At 39.0% G+C, this 19,502-nt stretch overlaps 1 protein-coding gene across 2 annotated transcripts in view; it reads left to right on the top strand.

Moving 5' to 3' along the window:
• The window catches only part of CNTNAP5 (contactin associated protein family member 5), a 761,255-nt gene that overhangs the window by 692,502 nt on the left and 49,251 nt on the right, over positions 1-19,502 (top strand). For both annotated transcript variants that reach the window (XM_063097434.1, XM_063097424.1), the window contains exon 20: positions 15,322-15,452. In XM_063097434.1, coding sequence (XP_062953504.1) covers positions 15,322-15,452 — 131 coding nt within the window. The remainder of the gene's footprint in view (positions 1-15,321; positions 15,453-19,502) is intronic.

Below are 19,502 nucleotides of genomic sequence, written 5' to 3'. Positions count from 1 at the left end.
GCATTTGATAAAATCCAACAACAATTCTTGATTAAAACTCTCAACAAATTAGGTATAGATGGAAAGCATATTAATACAATAAAGGCTATTTATGATAATCCCACAGCTAACATCATACTGAATGGGGAAAAGCTGAAGGAGAAATGTAAGAAATGGAACAAGACAAGGATGCCCACTCTCACAACTTCTTTTTTACATAGTATTGGAAGTCCTAACCAGAGCAGTTAGGTAAGAGGTAGAAATAAAGAAAATCCAAATTGGAAGGGAGGAAGTCAAGTTGTCCCTGCTTGTAAATGACATGATTTTGTACATAGAGAAACCTAAAGACTCTCCCCAAAAACTCCTAGACCTGATAAACAAATTCAGTAAAGTTGCAGGATACAAAATCAGCATACAAAAGTCAGTAGTATTTCCATACACCAAAAAGTGAACTAGCAACAAAAGAAATCAAGAAAGCTACCCCATTTACAATGGCAACAACAACAAAAAATACATAGGAATAAATTTAACTAAGGAGGTGAAAGATCTCTACAATGGAAACTATAAAACACTGATTAAAGAAATTTTTAAAAGACACAAATAATGAAAAGACATCCCATGCTAATGCATTGGAAGAATGAATATTGTCAAAATGACCATAATACTACCCAAAGTGATCGACAGATTCAGTGCAATCTCCACCAAACTACCAATGACATACTTCACAGTTAGATCAAACATTCATATGGGATAACAAGAGATCCCAAATGGCCAAAGCAGCCCTGAGCAAAAAGAACAAAGTCGGGGTGTGGGATCACACTCCTTGACTTCAAAATATACTACAAAGCAATAGTGATCAAAACAGCAGAGTACTGGCATAAAAACAAACACATAGACCAAAGAAACAGAATAGAGAATTCAGAAATAAATCCACGTACCCACAGCCAACCGATTTTTGACAAAGGAGCCAAAAAAATATATTGGGGGAAAGACTGCCTCTTCAATAAATGTTGCTGGGAAAATTGGAGATCCTTACACAGAAGAATGAAACTGGATCCCTATCTGTCCCCATATACCTAAATCAAATAAAAATGGGTTAAATGCTTAAATGTATGACCCAAAACTGTAAAACTCCCAAAAGAAAACATGGGGGAAATATTTCAGGACATAGGTCTGGGCAGAGACTTTATGAGTAATACTTCAGAGCACAGGAAAGTAATGGGTGTTGGTGGAGAGCATGCTGTAGTTGAGCCCTGCTCGGGACACCACAGAAATGTAAGAAAATGAACATGAGCTCCTCGTCAGAGAGAAGTAGTGACCTTCAGTAGCATTTCAGCCAACTAGGTAACAAACCACAAACTGCTGCCCGATATTCCTGTAAACTAACATCGCTTTATACTGTCAGCATCTATGGTCATTAAATCTTTTTTAAAATGTTCAAAACACACAATCACTAACATTAGTTCCAAGTATGATAAAGTTTTAAGTTTCATGATCCAAAGCATCTATATTCCAAAGTAAGTGAATCATAAAAACTGAACATAAAATTTACAAAGCTGCCTCATCCTGAATAATCCTTTAAAGACTAATTACTATGTTGAGTCCTAATGACTATCGCCTTCAAACCACAAAAATTATATACAAATAAGAGGAGAAAGTTTGTAAATGTGAGTAAACTGTAAGTGAGTCTCAGAAGAAAGGAAACAGATCTTTAGTAGGTAAAGGATCAGCCATTCTCTCCCATGGAGTTTTGTCGAGCTGCCGTTTACACGCGCTGTGAAGCCTAGATTCAGAGGACAGGCCAGAACGGAGGAACCTGTTTAGTTTCACTCATATACACCAACTGAAAAATAAAAGTTGTCATGCAAGCGTGGCAGTTGGTCTGCATTCATTTTGGGTAATGAGACTCTTTTTCCATGCAAATGAGTTCTGAGTTAAAGGTAAGACAGGTTGTGGAATATTTTGTGCAAACGTAAACAGAAGCACTGAAAATAGAAGAGGATAATTGTTACTTATTAAGGTGCTTAGAATAGGGCTGAATAAAGTAAACCAGAACCCATCCCTGACTAGGCTGGTGGATTTGGTACCCGTGTATTACTTCCTCTGGGAATTTTCAAGGTTATTTTTGAATAAGAAATGAATTGAGCCCTAGAAAACCATCATGGCTCAGTGGATATGGGATTGCTCAGCACACTGAAGTTACTGACTCATGAGAAATTCTCAAATAGCTGAGAATGTTTTCTTTAGTATAACCCATTCTTTTCAGTTCTAATCTTTCCTCACCTTGCCTAAGAGAAACTGTGGAGAACAACCTTAATGTTTACCTTTGCCATGCAAAGTGACTTATCTTCCACAGAGTTTGCAATTTTTTTTAAAGCACAAAATGTCACTTATTTCAGGAAGCTTAAAAATATCATTATATTCTAAATTTGGAGTCATCATTTTTTATTGCTTACTTTACAAATAAAGGTAGAATATATTGAAGATGTAAATGTAATGATTTGATATACATATAAATTGTATAATGATTACCACAATCAAACTAATTAATACATCCATCACCACCCATGCTGTACATTAGATCGCCAAAACTTGTTCATATTATAAGTGAAAATTTGTTCCCTTTGACCAGCATCTCCCCATTTCAGCCCCTGGTACCCGCCATTCTACTCACTGTTATTCCACATATAAGTGAGAACATACAGTGTTTACCTTTCTGTGTCTGGCTTACTTCACTTAGCATAACGTCCTCCAGGGTCATCCACATTGTCACGAATGGAAGGATTTCCTTCTTTTGTATGGTTGAAGAATGTTCCACTGTGTGTGTGTGTGTGTGTGTGTGTGTGTGTGTATTTTGCACAAAATATCCCACAACCCATCTTACTTTTAACTCAAAACTCATTTGCATAGAAAAAGAGTCTCATAAATATATATACCACATTTTATTTATTTATTTATCCCTCAATGGACTATTAGGTTGTTTCCATATCTTGACTACTGTGAAAAATGCTGAAATGAGCATGAGGGTACAGATATCTCTTTGAGGTACTGATTTTATTTCCTTTGGATGTATACCCGGAGATAGGATTGCTGAATCATATGTTAGTTTTATTTTTAATTTGCTGAGAAACCTCCATACTGTTTTTCACAATGGCTGAAACAATTTGCATCCCCAGCAACAGTTTACAGGGTTCTCTTTTCTCCGTACCCTCACTGATACTTGTTGTCTCTTGTCTTTTTGATAATAGATATTCCTAACAGGTGTGAGGTAATATCTCATTGTGGTTTTGATCTACATTTCTCTAATGAGTAATGATATTGAACACCTTTTCGTATACCTGTTGGTTATTTGTATCTTCACTGGAAAAAAAATGTCTATTTATTTCCTTTGCCCATTTTTAAATCAGGTTATTTGTTTTTGCTATTGAGTTGTTTGAATTTCTTATACATTTTGGATATTAACCGCTTATCAGATATAAAGTTTGCAAATATTTTCTCTAATTTTTTGATCTCCTTTTTATTTTGCTGATTTTTTTTCTTCCTTTGCTGTACAGAAGCTTTTTAGTTTGATGTAGTCTTACTTGCTTATGTTTTCTTTTGTTGCCTGTACCTTTTTGGTATCATATCCAAAAAATCATTTCCAAGACCAATGTCAAGGAGCATTTTTCATGTGTTTCCTGCTAGGAGTTTTACGGTTGCACATCTTGCATTCCATTTCAAACTAGTTTTTTTTGTTGTTGTTGTTTTTTAAATACAGTTGCTTGTACATATACATGGAGTGCAAAATTGAATATCATTACCTGTGTGCCATATGTGATGCTCAAATCATGGTAATTAATATATTCAACTTTATATGATATTATCATTTTTCATGGTCCTTAATCAATTCCTCCTTTGCCCTCCTCCCCCTCCCCCTTTTGTACCTCCAGTAACCTCAGTTCTGTTCTCTGCTATTGAAAATTCAATGTATTATTGTTACTGTTGTATCTTTTCTTTCTTCCTTTTTTTATTTGTTTGTTTTTCTTTTTCTTTCTTTCTTTCTTTTTTTTTTTTTTTTTTTTTCAGCTCCCTTCTCTGATTGAGGACATGCAATATTTCTCTTTCTGTGCCTGGCTTATTTCACTTAACATAATTTTCTCTAAGGTAGTAGAGTTCCTCTTTCTGTGCATCCTCACCAGCATTTGTTATTCTCCATCTTTTTGCTAATAGCCAGTCTAACTGGGGTGAGATGATATCTCAATGTGGCTTTGATTTGCATTTCCCTGATGTTGAGCGATGTTGAACATCTTTTCATGTGTATGTTGGCCATCCATATATCTTCCTTTGAGAAATGCCTATTCAGCTCTTTTGCCCATTTTTTATTTGGGTTATTTGTATTTTTACTGTTAAGTTGTTTGAGTTCCTTGCGTATTCTGGCTATTAATCCTTTGTCAGATGCATAGTTTGCAAACATTTTCTCCTGCTCTGAAGGTTGTCTTTTCTCTCTTTTGATCATTTTCCTGTCAACTTAGTTTTTGCATATAAGAAAATAATCTAATTTTATTCTTTTGCATGTGGATATTCAGTTTTTCTAGCAGTATTTATTGAAGAGACTGTACTTTTCCTATAGAGTATTTTTTGATGTTTTTGATGTTAGTTGTCTGTTTATGTGTGAGTTTATTTATGTGCTCTCTATTCTGTTACGTTGGTCTTTGTGTCTTTTTTATGTGAGTACCATATGATTTTGATTAGTGTAGTTTTGTAATATACTTTGAAATCGGTGAGTGTGATGCCTTCAGCTTTGTTATTCTTTCTCAAAAATGTTTTGGCTGTTAAAGAATTTTAGTGGTTCCATATGATTTTAGGATTGTCTGTTTCTATTTCTCTGAAAATTGGCAATGGAATTTTGATAGGAATTGCACTGAATATGTAAGGTATTTGTGGTGGTATGGACATTTTAACAATATTAATTATTCCAATCTATAAACACGGGCTATTTTTTCCATTTAGTTGTGTCTTCTATAATTTCTTTCATCAATGTCTTATCTCCTTGTATGTAACATTTAATTGTGCAAGCAATGATTTAAGGATAAGTGCTGGACAATGGATTTTGACTTCAGAATGGACACAAATCATGTTTTAATGTTTCCTCTGTGAAGTCTAACAAAGTGGGATTATCATATGTCTTCATTTCATTAAATGCTTTATTTATTTATTTGTTTGTTTGTTTGTTTGTTTGTTTATTTATTTATTTATTTACATGCAGTGGGTGCTAAGGAAAGATGCCAAGCATGGCTGTTAACCTTCAGAGGGATGTAAATCACAGTCAAATTATAGGAGGTATCTGCATGAAATGGCTGATGTTTAAATGTCCAACCAGGTTAGACATTCCAATATTTTTTTATATGTAAAATTAATATAAAATACTAATGTGCATGTCATATTTTTTGAGAACTAAATGATGAAATATGAGAAGAGCATTTAAGATAATCCCTGGAACGAAATGGGCAGCCAATGACATTTCAATGGCATTGATTATGACAATAACAGTAGCTAACTAATTTTGCACCAACCCACTTAAATTCATGTCTGCCTAGAACTCAGAATGTGACATTTGGAAATAAGGTCTTAACAAATGTAATTAGATAAATTAAGATGATGCCATATTGGATTTGAGAGTTTTAAATCCAATAACTGGAGATGGAGATGTGGATACAGAGACAAGAGATATATAGGATACAAAAAGGGGAGAAGGCCATGTGACATTATGATAGAGGAAGAAAATTTGAGTGATGCAGCTACAAGTCAAGTAATGCCAAGGATTGTCAGGAACTACCAGAAGCTAAAAAGAGACAGAATTGAATTCTCCTCTAGAGCCCTCAGAGGAAGTGAGGACCTGCAGATACTTTGATTTCAAATCTCCAGCCTCCAGAACTATGTTGTTATAGCAGCCCTAGGAAATTAAACAGATGAAACCAAAACACTGGATGAGATTATCAAGGCTGTGAGTATTGATAAAGAAGAAATGTTTGTATACTGAGCCCTGGAACTTCAACATTAGAGGGTAAAAAGAAATGGAGAAACCAGCAATGGAGAGGGAGAAAAAATGGCCAGTGAAGTAGAAAGGAAATTATGAGAGGGAAATGTTACAAGAGTAAAATGTTTTATAAAGAGAAGAGTGTGACTGTGTTAGATGCTAATAATCGTGAGATGGGAAATGTGAATAGAAAATTGGATTAGGAAAGTTTGTCATTCATGACCTTGGCAATAATAGCCTTGGTGGACACCCAGTGGAGAAATCTGACTGGAGTAAGTTTAAGAAAGAGAAATTTGAGGCAGAAATTATAGATAATGCCTCAGAAGTTTCATTGTAGACCAGAAGAGAGCAGAGCAATATGACAGTAGCTAAGGTTAAGAAAATTGAAGAGGTTTTCTTTTTTTCCCTTTAAGATAGGAAAAATGCTAATGGGAATGATGTAGTAGAGAGAATTAAATTTTAAAAAAACATGTAAAGGAAAAGGGGGTGTTGTTTAAGTGGTGTCTTTGAACAGATTTGAAGGACGAAAAGGAATGGATAGGTTGGCATTAGATGAGAGCCTGAGTAGCTCATGTAAACTGACAGAAAGGAAACCAGAGCACATGTGTTCAGAAATTGACAGGTCAGTAAATATGGTGGCAGGTGTTTGTAGTTCTCTTCTGACTGCTTCAGTTTTCTTAGTGAGGCAAGAGACAAGGTTCTTAGCTAAGAGGAAGAAGAAAGCAGAGTTAGAGGACTAAGAAAGAGAAGAAGGCATTGAATGTTTGCCTGAGCCAATAGTTGAATGAACATAGAAAAATCACTGCGATTGTGAGGACACAGAAAAGGCCCACTTGAAGATGGCAGTCATGAATTTAAGGTGACTATGAGGAGTTCATCTGGTCTGTGTTTTCTTCTGCCAGTGAAGCTGTGCAGAAGTTTAGTAAGCAGTTATGGTTCTACAAAGCAAATGTCCACATTCAATAAGGTAAGAGGGAGTCAAAGGGCTTCAGACTTGAGTGATGGACCTGGCAGTTTGAGCTGGGCAAAGAGAGAAGATGGGACATGAAGGGGTTGAGGAACACTGAGAAGCTGGTGAGATTAATTAATAGTAAGTACTTGCACTAAGTATTGGGGGAGTTCGGGCATTAGAAGAAAGGGAACAGAAAAGGAGGAGGTTGTAGTTAGAAAGTGATATTCTTATCATTAGAATTATGGAGGGGCTGCAATTATTAGCAATAACAAATACTTAAGTCTGATATTAATTTTGATGCACTAATCAGTCATGGCAATTTGAAAAACAGTTAGATGGAGGTGCTCAGGTGAGTGTGCGTGGATACGGAAGGCGTTGCTGTATGGATCACATTGGACCTAAGGCATAAATGAGGAGGAGCTTTCTGGAGAGATCTGTAAGAGGAGCATTTCAGGTGGAGAGAATAGCAGGAACAAAGCCTCTGAGGCAGGAGTGAGCTGGGTACATTAGGGGAACACAAAGTAGGTCAGTAGCAGTTGGAGTTCAAAGTGTGAGAGCAAATGTGGTATGAAGTGAAATCAAAAAGGTACAGGGGGGAAATCATATAAGGCATTGCAAGCTATATCATAGAATTGGATTTTATTCTAAATGCATTGGAGAACCATTAAAACATTTTAAGCAGCAGCATCTGATTTATACGTTAAATACGTGTTTTGAGTGCTGTGTAGAGAATAGATGGTGTGGGGAAATGGGGAGGGAAGACTGAAATCCGAGTGACAAGTTCAAATGTGTTGTCATGGTCCAGGCGTGAGATGGTGGTGGACTGCATTAGGGTGTGCTGGAGGAGCAGGAAAGAGGTACAGAGGTGCAGGGTTTATTTTGTAGAGACCAGAGGGCTGTGGATGACTTGGATGTGGGATGTGTGCAGGGTGCTGGTGAGGGAAACAAAATGAAGGAAGCAAGAATGGCTCCTGGAATTTTGACCTGAGCAATAAGAGAGGTAATAAGACTGGAAGAGGAGCTGGTTGGTGAGGAAGTCTGGTTAGTAGAAACTGAAGGGTGCATTGGAACCTGCATAAGTCTGGGCTTGATAGGGACTAATATGGAATGGAAAGGAATCAGCATGTGGAAGAGCTGCTTCTTTCAAAGTGAAATGGTAAAGCAAGAAACTGGCAATGCTGTGTTAAAGGAAATATGAGAATGGACTTCCACAAGGGTGGTCCAGTGCCTGGACCAGTCTTCCCTTTGATGTTATGAGAGCCAATAGTACTTCCTGTCTTCTCCTTTAGATCTGACATGCACATTGGGATACCCAGGACAACTTTCTTAAAATATCACTTTGTGTAAATTAGTCCAGCCACACTGTGTTTAAAGTTCCTATGGGATCCCTCTTTACAGAAACAAATCCAAATTCTTTGGCATTTCACTCCAGACCTTGAGTGTGGGCTTTCTCCTTGCAACTCTCTCCCAAGTTCCCACTCATCTTGAAGAGTCATCGTCTCCCTATTTTTCAAAATGAGGAGTTTGATTGCTTAGGTGTCTGCTAAGGTTCTCATCAGCTCTATTGGACTACAGTTCTACTGCTTCAGGTGTGGTGAAATCCAGCTACATTGTTCTGCTTATACGAGGGTACTTCAAAAAGTGTGTGGAAAAATAGAATTGAAAGATAATACAAATCTTTCCATGAACTTTTTGAAGTATACTCATATCTCAACACCTGCATAGTTTATCAGGTTTTCTCCATCTAAAATCTACCTTCCTTCAATAAATCTTTTTCTCTGAAAAACTTTCTCTGATTGTCTTAACCTTCGTAACTACACACTGCTTTTCAATTCACAAAACATGCATCCTGTAATGACTATCAAATCATCCACCTTTCCCTCTGCCCATGCATCCAATTCTCTGTCCATCCACTCATGCTTCTATGCAACCGCACACCTCGTTGGAGGCTGCACGGTACACTGGAAAGAGCAAGTACTTTATACACTTTAAAGTTCTGTACTCCTGGGTTTGAATCCCATTTCATTGTGAATACTATTTTATATATATATATATATATATATATATATATATATTTTTTTTTTTTTTTTTTTTTTTTACTTGTGGAGTTATTTTGCCCCTCTGAAATTCCACTTTCTAATCTGAAGATTTGATAAAAAAAAAAAACAACCTTTAGTACCAGGTGAAGTGACTAATGTGTGTGGTAGGCACATCAGAGCAGCAAGTATGACTGTTGCTTTTGTTTCCTTCAACTAGATTATTAACTCTTTAAAGACAGACATCTAGTGTTATAACTATTTGTTTCTCTAGTGTCTTACACACATCAGGCATTGAAGGAATATCCATTTATAATTTTGGAGAAGGATAACCTTCTCCATAGTGGCTGTTTTATTCAACAAATGTCTTCTGGAGATTTAAGATAGGAGGCCCTGTTTTATTCTCTGTACACACAGAGATGAAGAAGCAACTATTCTTCCTACGGGAGCTTAAATTGAAAAGAAGGAGAAAGACAAAAGAGTCATGATAAATTGAGATTGGTATTAAAAGTGAGCACAGTGGCAATGTAGTGTAAGGAAATATATCAGTCTCAAGGGCAAGTGGAGACCTGGTCACATGAACTAGGTGTTAAAGAATGAGGAGGAGCTTTCCAGGCACATAAAGAAGCACAGGTATTTTCAGCTGAGGGGAAAACAAAAACATAACAAAACAAAAACACACCCATGTAGAGACAAGGAGAGGCATATTTTGGGGGGGATGCTGATTGTTCCGGTGTGATTAAGATATGAAAAATACATATGTGATAAAGTTGGAAAGGTAAGGAAAGGGCCTCAAATGTCAGGCTAAGAAGTTAGAATTTATCATGTAGAATTACTAAGACTTAAATATTTTTAAGCACTAGAGTCACATGGCCAAATACATGTTATAATACGCTAATGGCAGTGTGAAAGATAAATTAAAGTAGGAGCACTAGAAGAGTGGGAAAAGGTAAAACAAACAAAAATAATATTCTTAAACAAGTAAGGTACAATAATCTTTACCATAAGTCTGACCAGAAGATGCTGAGGTAGATGTTATTGGGACTTTTCATTTCCAAGTTTCTAGCCCATCATTTTCCATTCTTCTCTGTAGCTGATTGTCAAGCAGCGTATAAATCATGCAATTTTTGCTACAAGGTGCCTGGCTATCCTTTGTGAAGTGTTAGAGTAGCTTTGAAAATAGGTCCAACGTGTCCCAAGGTGAGCATAGTTTCTCTTTAGCCTGCAAGGTCCTTTTCTGAGCCAGTTACACCTGCTTCAATGTGTGCAGAGAGTCCAACGTTAAAGCCTGGCCAAACTCCATCATAAGATTGTCAGATCTGACCTCTGGACACTGGATTGAGAGCTCACAAGGGTCAGGCCTGCGGAGAGGGGCTGTTCTCTGGGCTGTGCCTTGTGGGGTTCAAATGAATGATATAAGAGCCTGCCCGGGCTCTACTGTTTGTGACCAAATTCCATTAGGGCGAGTTATCTCTCTGAAGGGACATGTGTTTTTCACTGTGCTCCCGGGAGACCAAGGAAGCCAAATGAGTTTGTGGCGTGGGGATGGGGTAAAGGGACAGAGGACAGTGGTAGTGGGAGGTTCTCTCTAGGCCCCCACTCCCTCTTCAACTCAAGTAGCTCCACATTTTTCTGTTTTTTTATACTACCCTTCATTGAGTAAAGTGTTTCAATTCAAAACAAATTTGAAAACCAACAGACTATCATATAAGGCAAAACCAGATGTGTGTGTGTGTGTGTGTGTGTGTGTGTGTGTGTGTGTGTGTATATATATATATGTATTTTTTTTTTTTTTTTTTGTCTTTTTCGTGACCGGCACTCAGCCAGTGAGTGCACCGGCCATTCCTATGCAGGATCCGAACCCGCGGCGGGAGCGTCGCCGCGCTCCCAGCGCCGCACTCTCCCGAGTGTGCCACGGGCTCGGCCCCAGATGTATATTTTTTAAAAAGCTGGAATGCTAAACACTGGCAAGAGGCAGAAGGTTCAAAGAAGTTGGTGGGAGTTCAAATCTGCATGAATTGTCTGAGACAGCCTCAGACCCAGGTGGGAAGGAAGCTAACTCAGTGCAGATACTGCTTAACTTCAGATGGGCCACCAGGAATTATCAAATTCCTTTGTCATGGAAAATCCTTCTGATTTTTCACATAGATGTAAGCCCAATGCCAGGCCAATAAACACGAGGGTGAGGCAGTATCCAAGAACAACTGGCCTCTGGACTTACTGAAAATAAGTACCGCTTAGAGTTGTGCTGTTCCAGAGAAGTTACTGCTTTAGGTATAAAATATTTCTAAACTCCATTGAATTATTTTGTCCCATTCTCCCTTCTTTCCTTCCTTCCTTGCCTCCTTCCTTCGGTATTTACTGAGTATTTACCATGGACCAGGCACTGGGAACCCAGGGATGGGTAATATATGTCTTGATCCCAAAGGAGTTCACAGATTTGTCGGGGGGGATAAGAATGTAATTAGACAACACAACCCAGTACGTGCTAGGATAAAAGGTGATCACGGGGACTGTAGGAGCGGAGGAGGGCTTCTTAGAGAAGCCAGGGAAGGCTTGCCTGGGAGGGGTAACATCACGCTGAATTCTAAAGGATGGGAGGGAGTGAACTTAATGAGAAGGGTTGTCATGGAAGGGCATTCTGGGCAGAGATTATCACTTGGGGTCATTGTCCATGGGAAACCTGTGCTGTTTGGAACCAACTAGAGTTAATTTCTAAATCTGACTCCATAACTTACTAAGAAATATGAAGTTATTCACTTCCCAACAACTCTGTTTTTTTACTTGTAAAATGGAGAAAATTAAAAAAATAAAAAGTATTCCAGGTGAAGCTGGGTTGATAAACAGAAACTTAATCATGATGAAATATGTGTGTTAAGCCAAGGGGTTTAACTCTGCCCAAAAAGTGTTGAGCAAGTTGTCAGGATGTGACTGCCCCCCTCTTTGAAGAAGATTCCTCATCATTGTGTTCATACATACATATATATATATATATATATATAGACAGATATATATGTAATAACAGGAATTTTGTCTGAAGACACTGGAAGAAGAAGAAAGTGAAAGAGAAAGAGAATAATTAGCAGCAGCAGCAGCAGCAGAACCTGTACATAACTTGACTGCTCCAACATTAATAGGACCCTTAAAAAATATACAGGGTACTTACTGGTGACAAAAGGTCATCCCATTATAAATATGTTTTTTTTTCCACAAGCATATTTGGAAAGAGGGCCTAACCGAGGGCCTAAAATCAGTTTTATTTTTAATTTCCACATTGTTAATACTTCATCTTTGTTCATATGCATACACAAAATGACATGTGCCCTTTATAACGTAGCAATGTTAATATAGCAGGAATAAAAAAAAAAAAAAAAAGACCAGATAGGAATGCATTACAATGTGTTAGAGCAATCATAGCACACTCTTGGCCAGTATAGTCAGCCCAGTTTCTAGTTTATTGGATTTATACACAGCACCTTTCCTCTGTCGGTCCACTGTTTATGGGATTATAAACCCACAATGTTTACCACTGGGGTAAGCCTGTGGAAGAAGGTGAGGATCAGAGGCTAGGGAGGAAATGGAATTGCATAGATGAAGGAAGCAGAGAAGGGAGAGGAGGGCCTGCACACGGGAATAGCTCTGGGTCCCAGGTTCTGCAGAGAAAAGCAGACATGGCAACACCGGGCAAGAAGCTGAGGGCAATCTGCTGAATCACCAGTGCCTACAGCTGGAGGAGTAGGAATGCCTCTTAGCTCCACAACCAAGTAGCTAAAGAAGAAGCTGGGGTAATTAATGAGCCCCCAGCCCTGACCCCAGACCCTCCTTCATCTTACCCCCATGCCTCACAGAGGACTGGAAGTCAGCCTTTCATGGTGTCAAACTTATTTTGAAAATTTATAGATTGAGTTTTCTTTTCCTCAGAGTCATGTGAAAATGAGTTAGTGAGAGGTTTCAGGATATCACGCTGGGGTTCTTTAAGAGGTATTGATTGCATCAAAAATTCTAAGAGGATGAGAGAAATATTTCTAGAAGAACTAGTAGAGGTGCTTTATCATAAACTGGGATGTTGGGGAAGCTTCAGAAGCTTCTTAAAAGCTTCTCTGTTGAGATTATTGGTACCTGTTACGATGGCGAGGCAGGTGTTAGTAAAGATATATAAAACACAAATGACGTCCAAAATAGAAAAATACATAAAGAACATGTATGTGAGTGTGAATTACACCGTGTCATGGGAAAAGTACAAATAGCTTTAGAATGTGGTATTTATCACCATGCCTGGCACTTAATTATCACTCGCTGATTTACTTTACTAGGTTGAATTAATTATTAAAACACCTAGGTTCTTAGAATTAGGAGCTTGGAAGAGCATGCTGCCCAACAGCCCATGAGTGCTTGAGATAGGCCCTTTCCTATCACAGGCAGGTGGAGTCTCCTTGCTCCATGTCTGCACATGGCACCACCAACCCTGCCCAACTCCTCTCAGCATAAATCAGGCTGCTGCTAGGAAGCTATGATTCATTTTGTGATAAAATAATAATAAAAATTGGAAATCTGAAATAGTCAGAACCAAAAAGAGAACAAACCAGGAAAACAAGGATTAGATGTGGAGAGAGCTTCTTGTTTTGGCTGATTGTGCTCGGTAATGTTGTTATAGCTCCCAAAATATTTTTTCATATTCTGTTTAGGTTATCTCACAATCTTATTTCACATGTATGTATTCTGACATTCCATGAGCAAAAGAATCCAAATACTTGGGTGAGGACTGAGAATCGGCCATGCACAGGTTGATTACTCACAAGCCTCTTGTCTTTTCAGTATTGGCAGTGTAAGAAAAATGGGAGGGCAAAGGAAGGTCAGAGAGATTTTTTTTTTTTTGGAGCATGAGAAATGTTGAGTCACCTTAATACTTCTTGGCTCAAACTTGACTGAATGTTCCTTTTTCCCTAATGGCCATCAGCTTATGACAATGTCCCTCACCTCTAATTGTTTTCTGCCCATACATACAAGGGTACTTGAAAAAGTTCATTGAAAGATTGCACTGTCTTTTCATTCTATTTTTCCACGAACTTTTTAAGATACCTTGTACATCCAGGGAAGAGGTTTTGTCATCTGGAGTGCATGGATTGCAATGACATTAGACTGGATGACTGATGCAGAATGGAAAAGAAGAAAAGTGGTATGGGCTACTCAGCTCAAGTCTCTCAGCCAGTGATTACAGGGAAAGGATTAAAAGTCACAGTGCCAAAGATAAACTAGCCACTCAGTAAATGTCTGCTCCCTATGGCAATTTTCTCATATACAATGGCTTTCAATATGATCCACACTAGAGCTACCATTTTGGATTATGACCTAGTATATTCTCCTTTCTCTCTCTCTCTCTCTCTCTCTCTCTCTCTCTCTCTCTCTCTCTCTCTCTCTCTCCCCCCTCCCTCTCGTGCACACACACACACACACACACACACACACACACACACACACACACAGAGCTGATATACTTCTATCCTTAATATGTCTCCTGGGCTACTCATATTTCCTTTTCAGTTCTGTTCCATTTTGTAAGAAATGCTGAAAGAGACCCAGGAAATTGATTTCCTGATCCGCAATGGATAGTGAACAGCTATTTGAAAAAAACACTGGTCTAATGAAATTTGAATGTCCCAATGAGCCATAAAGGGTTAAAGTGAGTCACCGTGCCCTAACCACAAGACAATCCAGTCAGGGGCATTATACATCAATGGGAAATGACAGAATGGAGTTCTCTGTCTCTTGCTTAAATCTAAAAGGGAGAAGGTAATTAGAAAGAAAGAGAGTTGTAGAAAGTGGTAGGAATTGAAAAAGAATAGAAAAGATCTTAACTCTACCTTATTATAGTTTCACAGTTCAATTACAAAATAGATGTTTTATTTTCAGAACTGTCATTTTGGTTTCTGATAAGACCACACACACACACACACACACACACACACACACACACACACACATTCTAACTTTAATTTTGCAGCTATACACAGAATTTTCTATGTGGACTTTTTTTTTTTTTTTTTTTTTTTTGTCATTTACTCAGCCCGTGAGTGCACCGGTCATTCCTATATAGGATCCGAACCCGCGGTGGGAGCGTCGTCGCGCTCCCAGCGCAGCACTCTACCGAGTGCGCCACGGGCTCGGCCCTCTATGTGGACTTTGATGAACACGTACAATATATTTTAAAAATCTGAATGATGTAAAGATTGAGTATTGGTCCCTAGAAAATGATAATGATCAATTAAAAGACAATCTAATCATACCTTCACATTTTATGGTATATTTTTAATTCTAATCTCTAATATTTTTCTTTCAAGGAAGCTTACAAGTTCGCTATCAGCTAAGCAAGGAAGAAACCCACATATTCACCATTGATGTAGAGAATTTTGCCAACAGAAGGATGCACCACTTGAAGATTAACCGAGAAGGGAGAGAGCTTACTGTACAGGTACCTTCCTTTCCTTCCTCCCACTCAGCCAATGCTCCTTGGCTGTTCGATCAAGCTTCTGTGAGCTTCTACCCGAAGTGAACTGTAGAGCCAAATGCTGAAAATATAGATGTAAGTCACACTTGACCCTCATCTTTGAAGAATAGTGGTTCTCAAGATTTGCTCCCCACTTCCCACTAGCATCAGCATCACCTGGGACCGTGTTAAAAATGCAAATTCTTGGGCCCCACACCACGTAATCAAAAACTATTGAAGAAGAGAAAGCAGCAGGAGATTTTAATGTCTGCTCAAGTTTGATAAACCCTGAACTGGACTGTAGAGAGGAAGATGCACAGGTAAAGGGGCGGTGGCAAGAGCTCTGGGAGAAGTGTGCACAGGTGGTACGGGAGCACTGAGGAGAGCACAGGTCGCATCTAGGTATCAGTACTTGCTTCCTGGAAGAAGTTAGGAGGAAACTGAGTCCTGAAGAGGAGTAGGAGTTGGCTAGGTGGAGAAGGTAGAGGACAGTGTTTAGGAAGGGGGTCCATGTGAACACATGCAAAGCTGTCTGAAAGAGCACAGTGTATGGTAGACATTCTAGGAAGCCCCAGTGGTCTCAGGACAAAAGGCAGGCAGCAGGCGATGGCAGATCACAATTGAGAACAGGCAGAATCCAGATCTTCTCCTTTAGAATCATGACCTCAAGTGAGCCTTTAACTCTGCACAGCAATCACCCCATAGTTTTTATTTCAGTTCGTCCACTCTCTTGCCCTCCTTGATGGCCACTTTAAACTTCCTTCTCTCTCCTTTTATACGTCCAACAATTGCAACCCTGTCTTCACTCTCAGTGGATGATGTTGCTTTCATCTTTCTTGTGAAAATTGCGGCTTTCAGAGGAGAATATTTACACACTCGTAAACATGTGGGTGCCCTACCAGCGTCAGTGTCCTTGTACTCTCTATTCTTCCTGCTGCTGAATGTGAATAGTTCATAGCTTGACCTACTACCTTCCTACCTATGGGCCAGATCTCATACTCTACTGAAGAACATCACTCCAACATTCTCTCTGCCTGTCTTTCCCCCATTTTTTCAGCTTTACCAAATGGCTCTGCAAAACATAAAACAAGCAATTATTACACACATTCATAAAAAACACCACACAACAACAAATAAAAACCCCTCTGGGTCAAAAGAGAAAAATCTCTCTCTTATCTGATTTCATATACTGTCCCATTTTCTCTCTCATTTTATTCTGCAAGTCCTTGGAAATGTTGTGTATATACTTGATCTCCAAATTGTCCCTTCCTTTATCCTAAACCCACATCAACATGATTTTGTCTCTGTGCTGCAGCAAAATTGTACTTCTCAAGACACTGATGGCCTTACCTTATAAAATCCAGGGCTCATGTCTGAGTCTTACCCTTACTTGTCCTCTCAGTAGTTATTGACACAGTGATTGCTTTCTGCTCTTGAGACCTGACTTGAGTCTTGTTTGCTTGCAGGATACCACTCTCGCCTGTTGATCTTTCTGCCTCTGTTGTTGCTCATTCCTGCCTCTTTTTTTGGTACCCCTTATCTCTCCAAACTCTACCCATTGGAGCACCCCAGAACTCCATCTTCAGATTCCTTCTGTTCTGTATCTACACTCACTCCATGGCTCATCTCATTTAATCTCATATTTTTAAATGTCATGTGTATACTGATGAATTAATCCCAAACATATATCTAACTCTAATCCTCTCCATGAATTCCACACCTTATATCCACACCTTATATCTTATAAGCCTACTTGACTTTTTTATTTGGATGTTTGTTAGGTATCTTAATTTAAATGTTATTTAAATAAACACTTAAAACTCAATTACTGAGAATTTCCCCAAACCGCCCTATTCCCCCATAACCTTCCATATCTCAGTTAATGGCAGCTCCATTCTTCTAGCAGCTCAGTATCAAAATTGTGGCGTTGTCTTTGATGTCTCTTTTTCGCTCACATGCCACTTCCTGTTTATCAACGGCTTCTACTTTGCCCCAAGCCACCCTCATTCTTTCCATGGATTATTACTGTTTACAGTTGCTTCTTAATTGACATACCCTTGCTTATCTTTTTATTCTCCTGCTCTCTGTTCTCAGCACAGACGCCAGAGTGATCCCATTAAAAGAGTCAAATCGTGGTACTCTTCTCTCCAAACCCTGCTGGTGGTTTCCCTTCTCACACATAGTAAAAGCCAAAAACCTTGCTGTGGTTTATAAGGATCTCCTTGATCTGACATCCCTGCTCCTTTCCCACAGCTACTACTCTAACCTCATCTACTACATTCCCTCTGTAGCTGGATATTTCCAGAGCCCTTAAACTCACTCACAGTGAGTTTGCTTTGCTGAGAATGCTATTCTCCATGTAACTACATGCCTAGTTCTTATACTTGTTTCAGGACTCGAATAACTCAAAATGTCATTCTGAATGAGACTGTCTCTGATCATCAAATTTAATGCAGCAGTCTATCTCCTTGACTTCAGCCCTACACTCCCCATGACCCTTACCTGCTTTATCTTTTTTCCTCCTAGAACTTAACACTACACGTTATACAATAAACTTTACTTATTTATCAAATTTTCTGTCCTGTCTTCCTCCTCTAGAATGAAGTTTCATGAGAACAGCGATTTTTAACCATTTTCATTACTACAGAAGCCCCCTTTATCAAGCAGTACCTAACATGCAGTAGGTATTCAATAAATATGTGTGAACTAAATGGATGATTTACACAGGGCCTAAGGTACTAGGTGGAGAAGGCAGAATTGGTCTTGTGGAGAGGGGAAGGGAATGCACTGGATTTTAAGTAAGGGAGTACCATGGTCAGGTTTTCACTTTCAGGGGCTCCCTGTGATCACTGCTTGGAAAGATGTATTTGGCAGTGATGAGACCCACAGCAGAGACCAGGCAGGAAGGGATCATGAGGCTTCAGCTAGTGCAGTGTGGGCAGCCATGGCGAGAAAGATTTGGGAGATGTCTTAGGATTAACATCAGTAGCAACTTTGAGATAGGGAATATGAGAGTAGTCAACATTGATCATTGGTTACCTCAATTAGATGGAAGTTTGAGAATGATTGTCAAATATATGGTACAAATAACAAATCCTGGTTGATCGGGATTTAATTGGCTTGCTCTGACATTTGCTCCTGAAATAAGCAGAGAGTAGAGGGGTGAGGGTGGGAGAAGCCTTCTGAGCAAGTTTAGGTTGGGGCCAAATTGGGAGATGGAAGGAATGGGAATAACAATTTCTTGTTTGAATATGTTTTGACTCAGGTGCCAGTGGGACAGCTGGGTGGCATTCTGGTGGCATTCGTACATATGGCTCCCTTTTCCTCCTTCTTTATATTTCTTGCCTTCTTTTCCACAAATGAAACATATAAATAGGATAGTGAGAGAGCAATAAGAGGTATTTCCTTCTCTCTACCATCTAATGAATTTCCACCAATCAATGTATTGCCAGTGATAAGCACATATTGATTGAGAACATACTACCTCCACAGTGCTAAAGGGAGAAGAACTAGAGGCAGTCTTTTTGTTTTTAACATTAAACCAGTTTATTGATATAGTAACATAGCGCACTTGCTTCCCTGATTCTCCCACTCCCCTCACACAATCTAGAGCTCTTCCTCTTTCTCCCTGTAGAACAAACTACTCAGTGAAAACAGAAAAGGGCAGGATACATCTGCATCCCCAGTCCCGCCCCTAAGTCCTGTGGAGCAGTGTCTCCTGCAATACTCAGAACCTGTTAGAGAGGGAGGACAGGCAGATATCACTGTACTCATACCCATACCATCCAGAATAGTCCCAAAGAATAGATTTCCCCACAATCCCTGGCCCTGAATTGCTAAATTCTACTCTTCTCTGCTCTTTATGACCATAGGAAAGATACCTCAAGGCCTGCAGCCAGGAGCAAGAACTCATTTTGATAATTTGAGAACTGGAATTTGGCTAGTGTTGTTTAAGGCTCAGGTGCCTCCAAAAATGCCCTGGTGGTGGAGGTGAACTTCACTTATTATAAATTATTCATAATTAAATATTGTAAA

Source organism: Cynocephalus volans, chromosome 1 (assembly GCF_027409185.1).
Source record: "Cynocephalus volans isolate mCynVol1 chromosome 1, mCynVol1.pri, whole genome shotgun sequence".
Taxonomy (NCBI): domain Eukaryota; kingdom Metazoa; phylum Chordata; class Mammalia; order Dermoptera; family Cynocephalidae; genus Cynocephalus; species Cynocephalus volans.
Note: the sequence above shows the minus strand (reverse complement) of the source record. Positions and strands in the feature narration are given on the sequence as shown.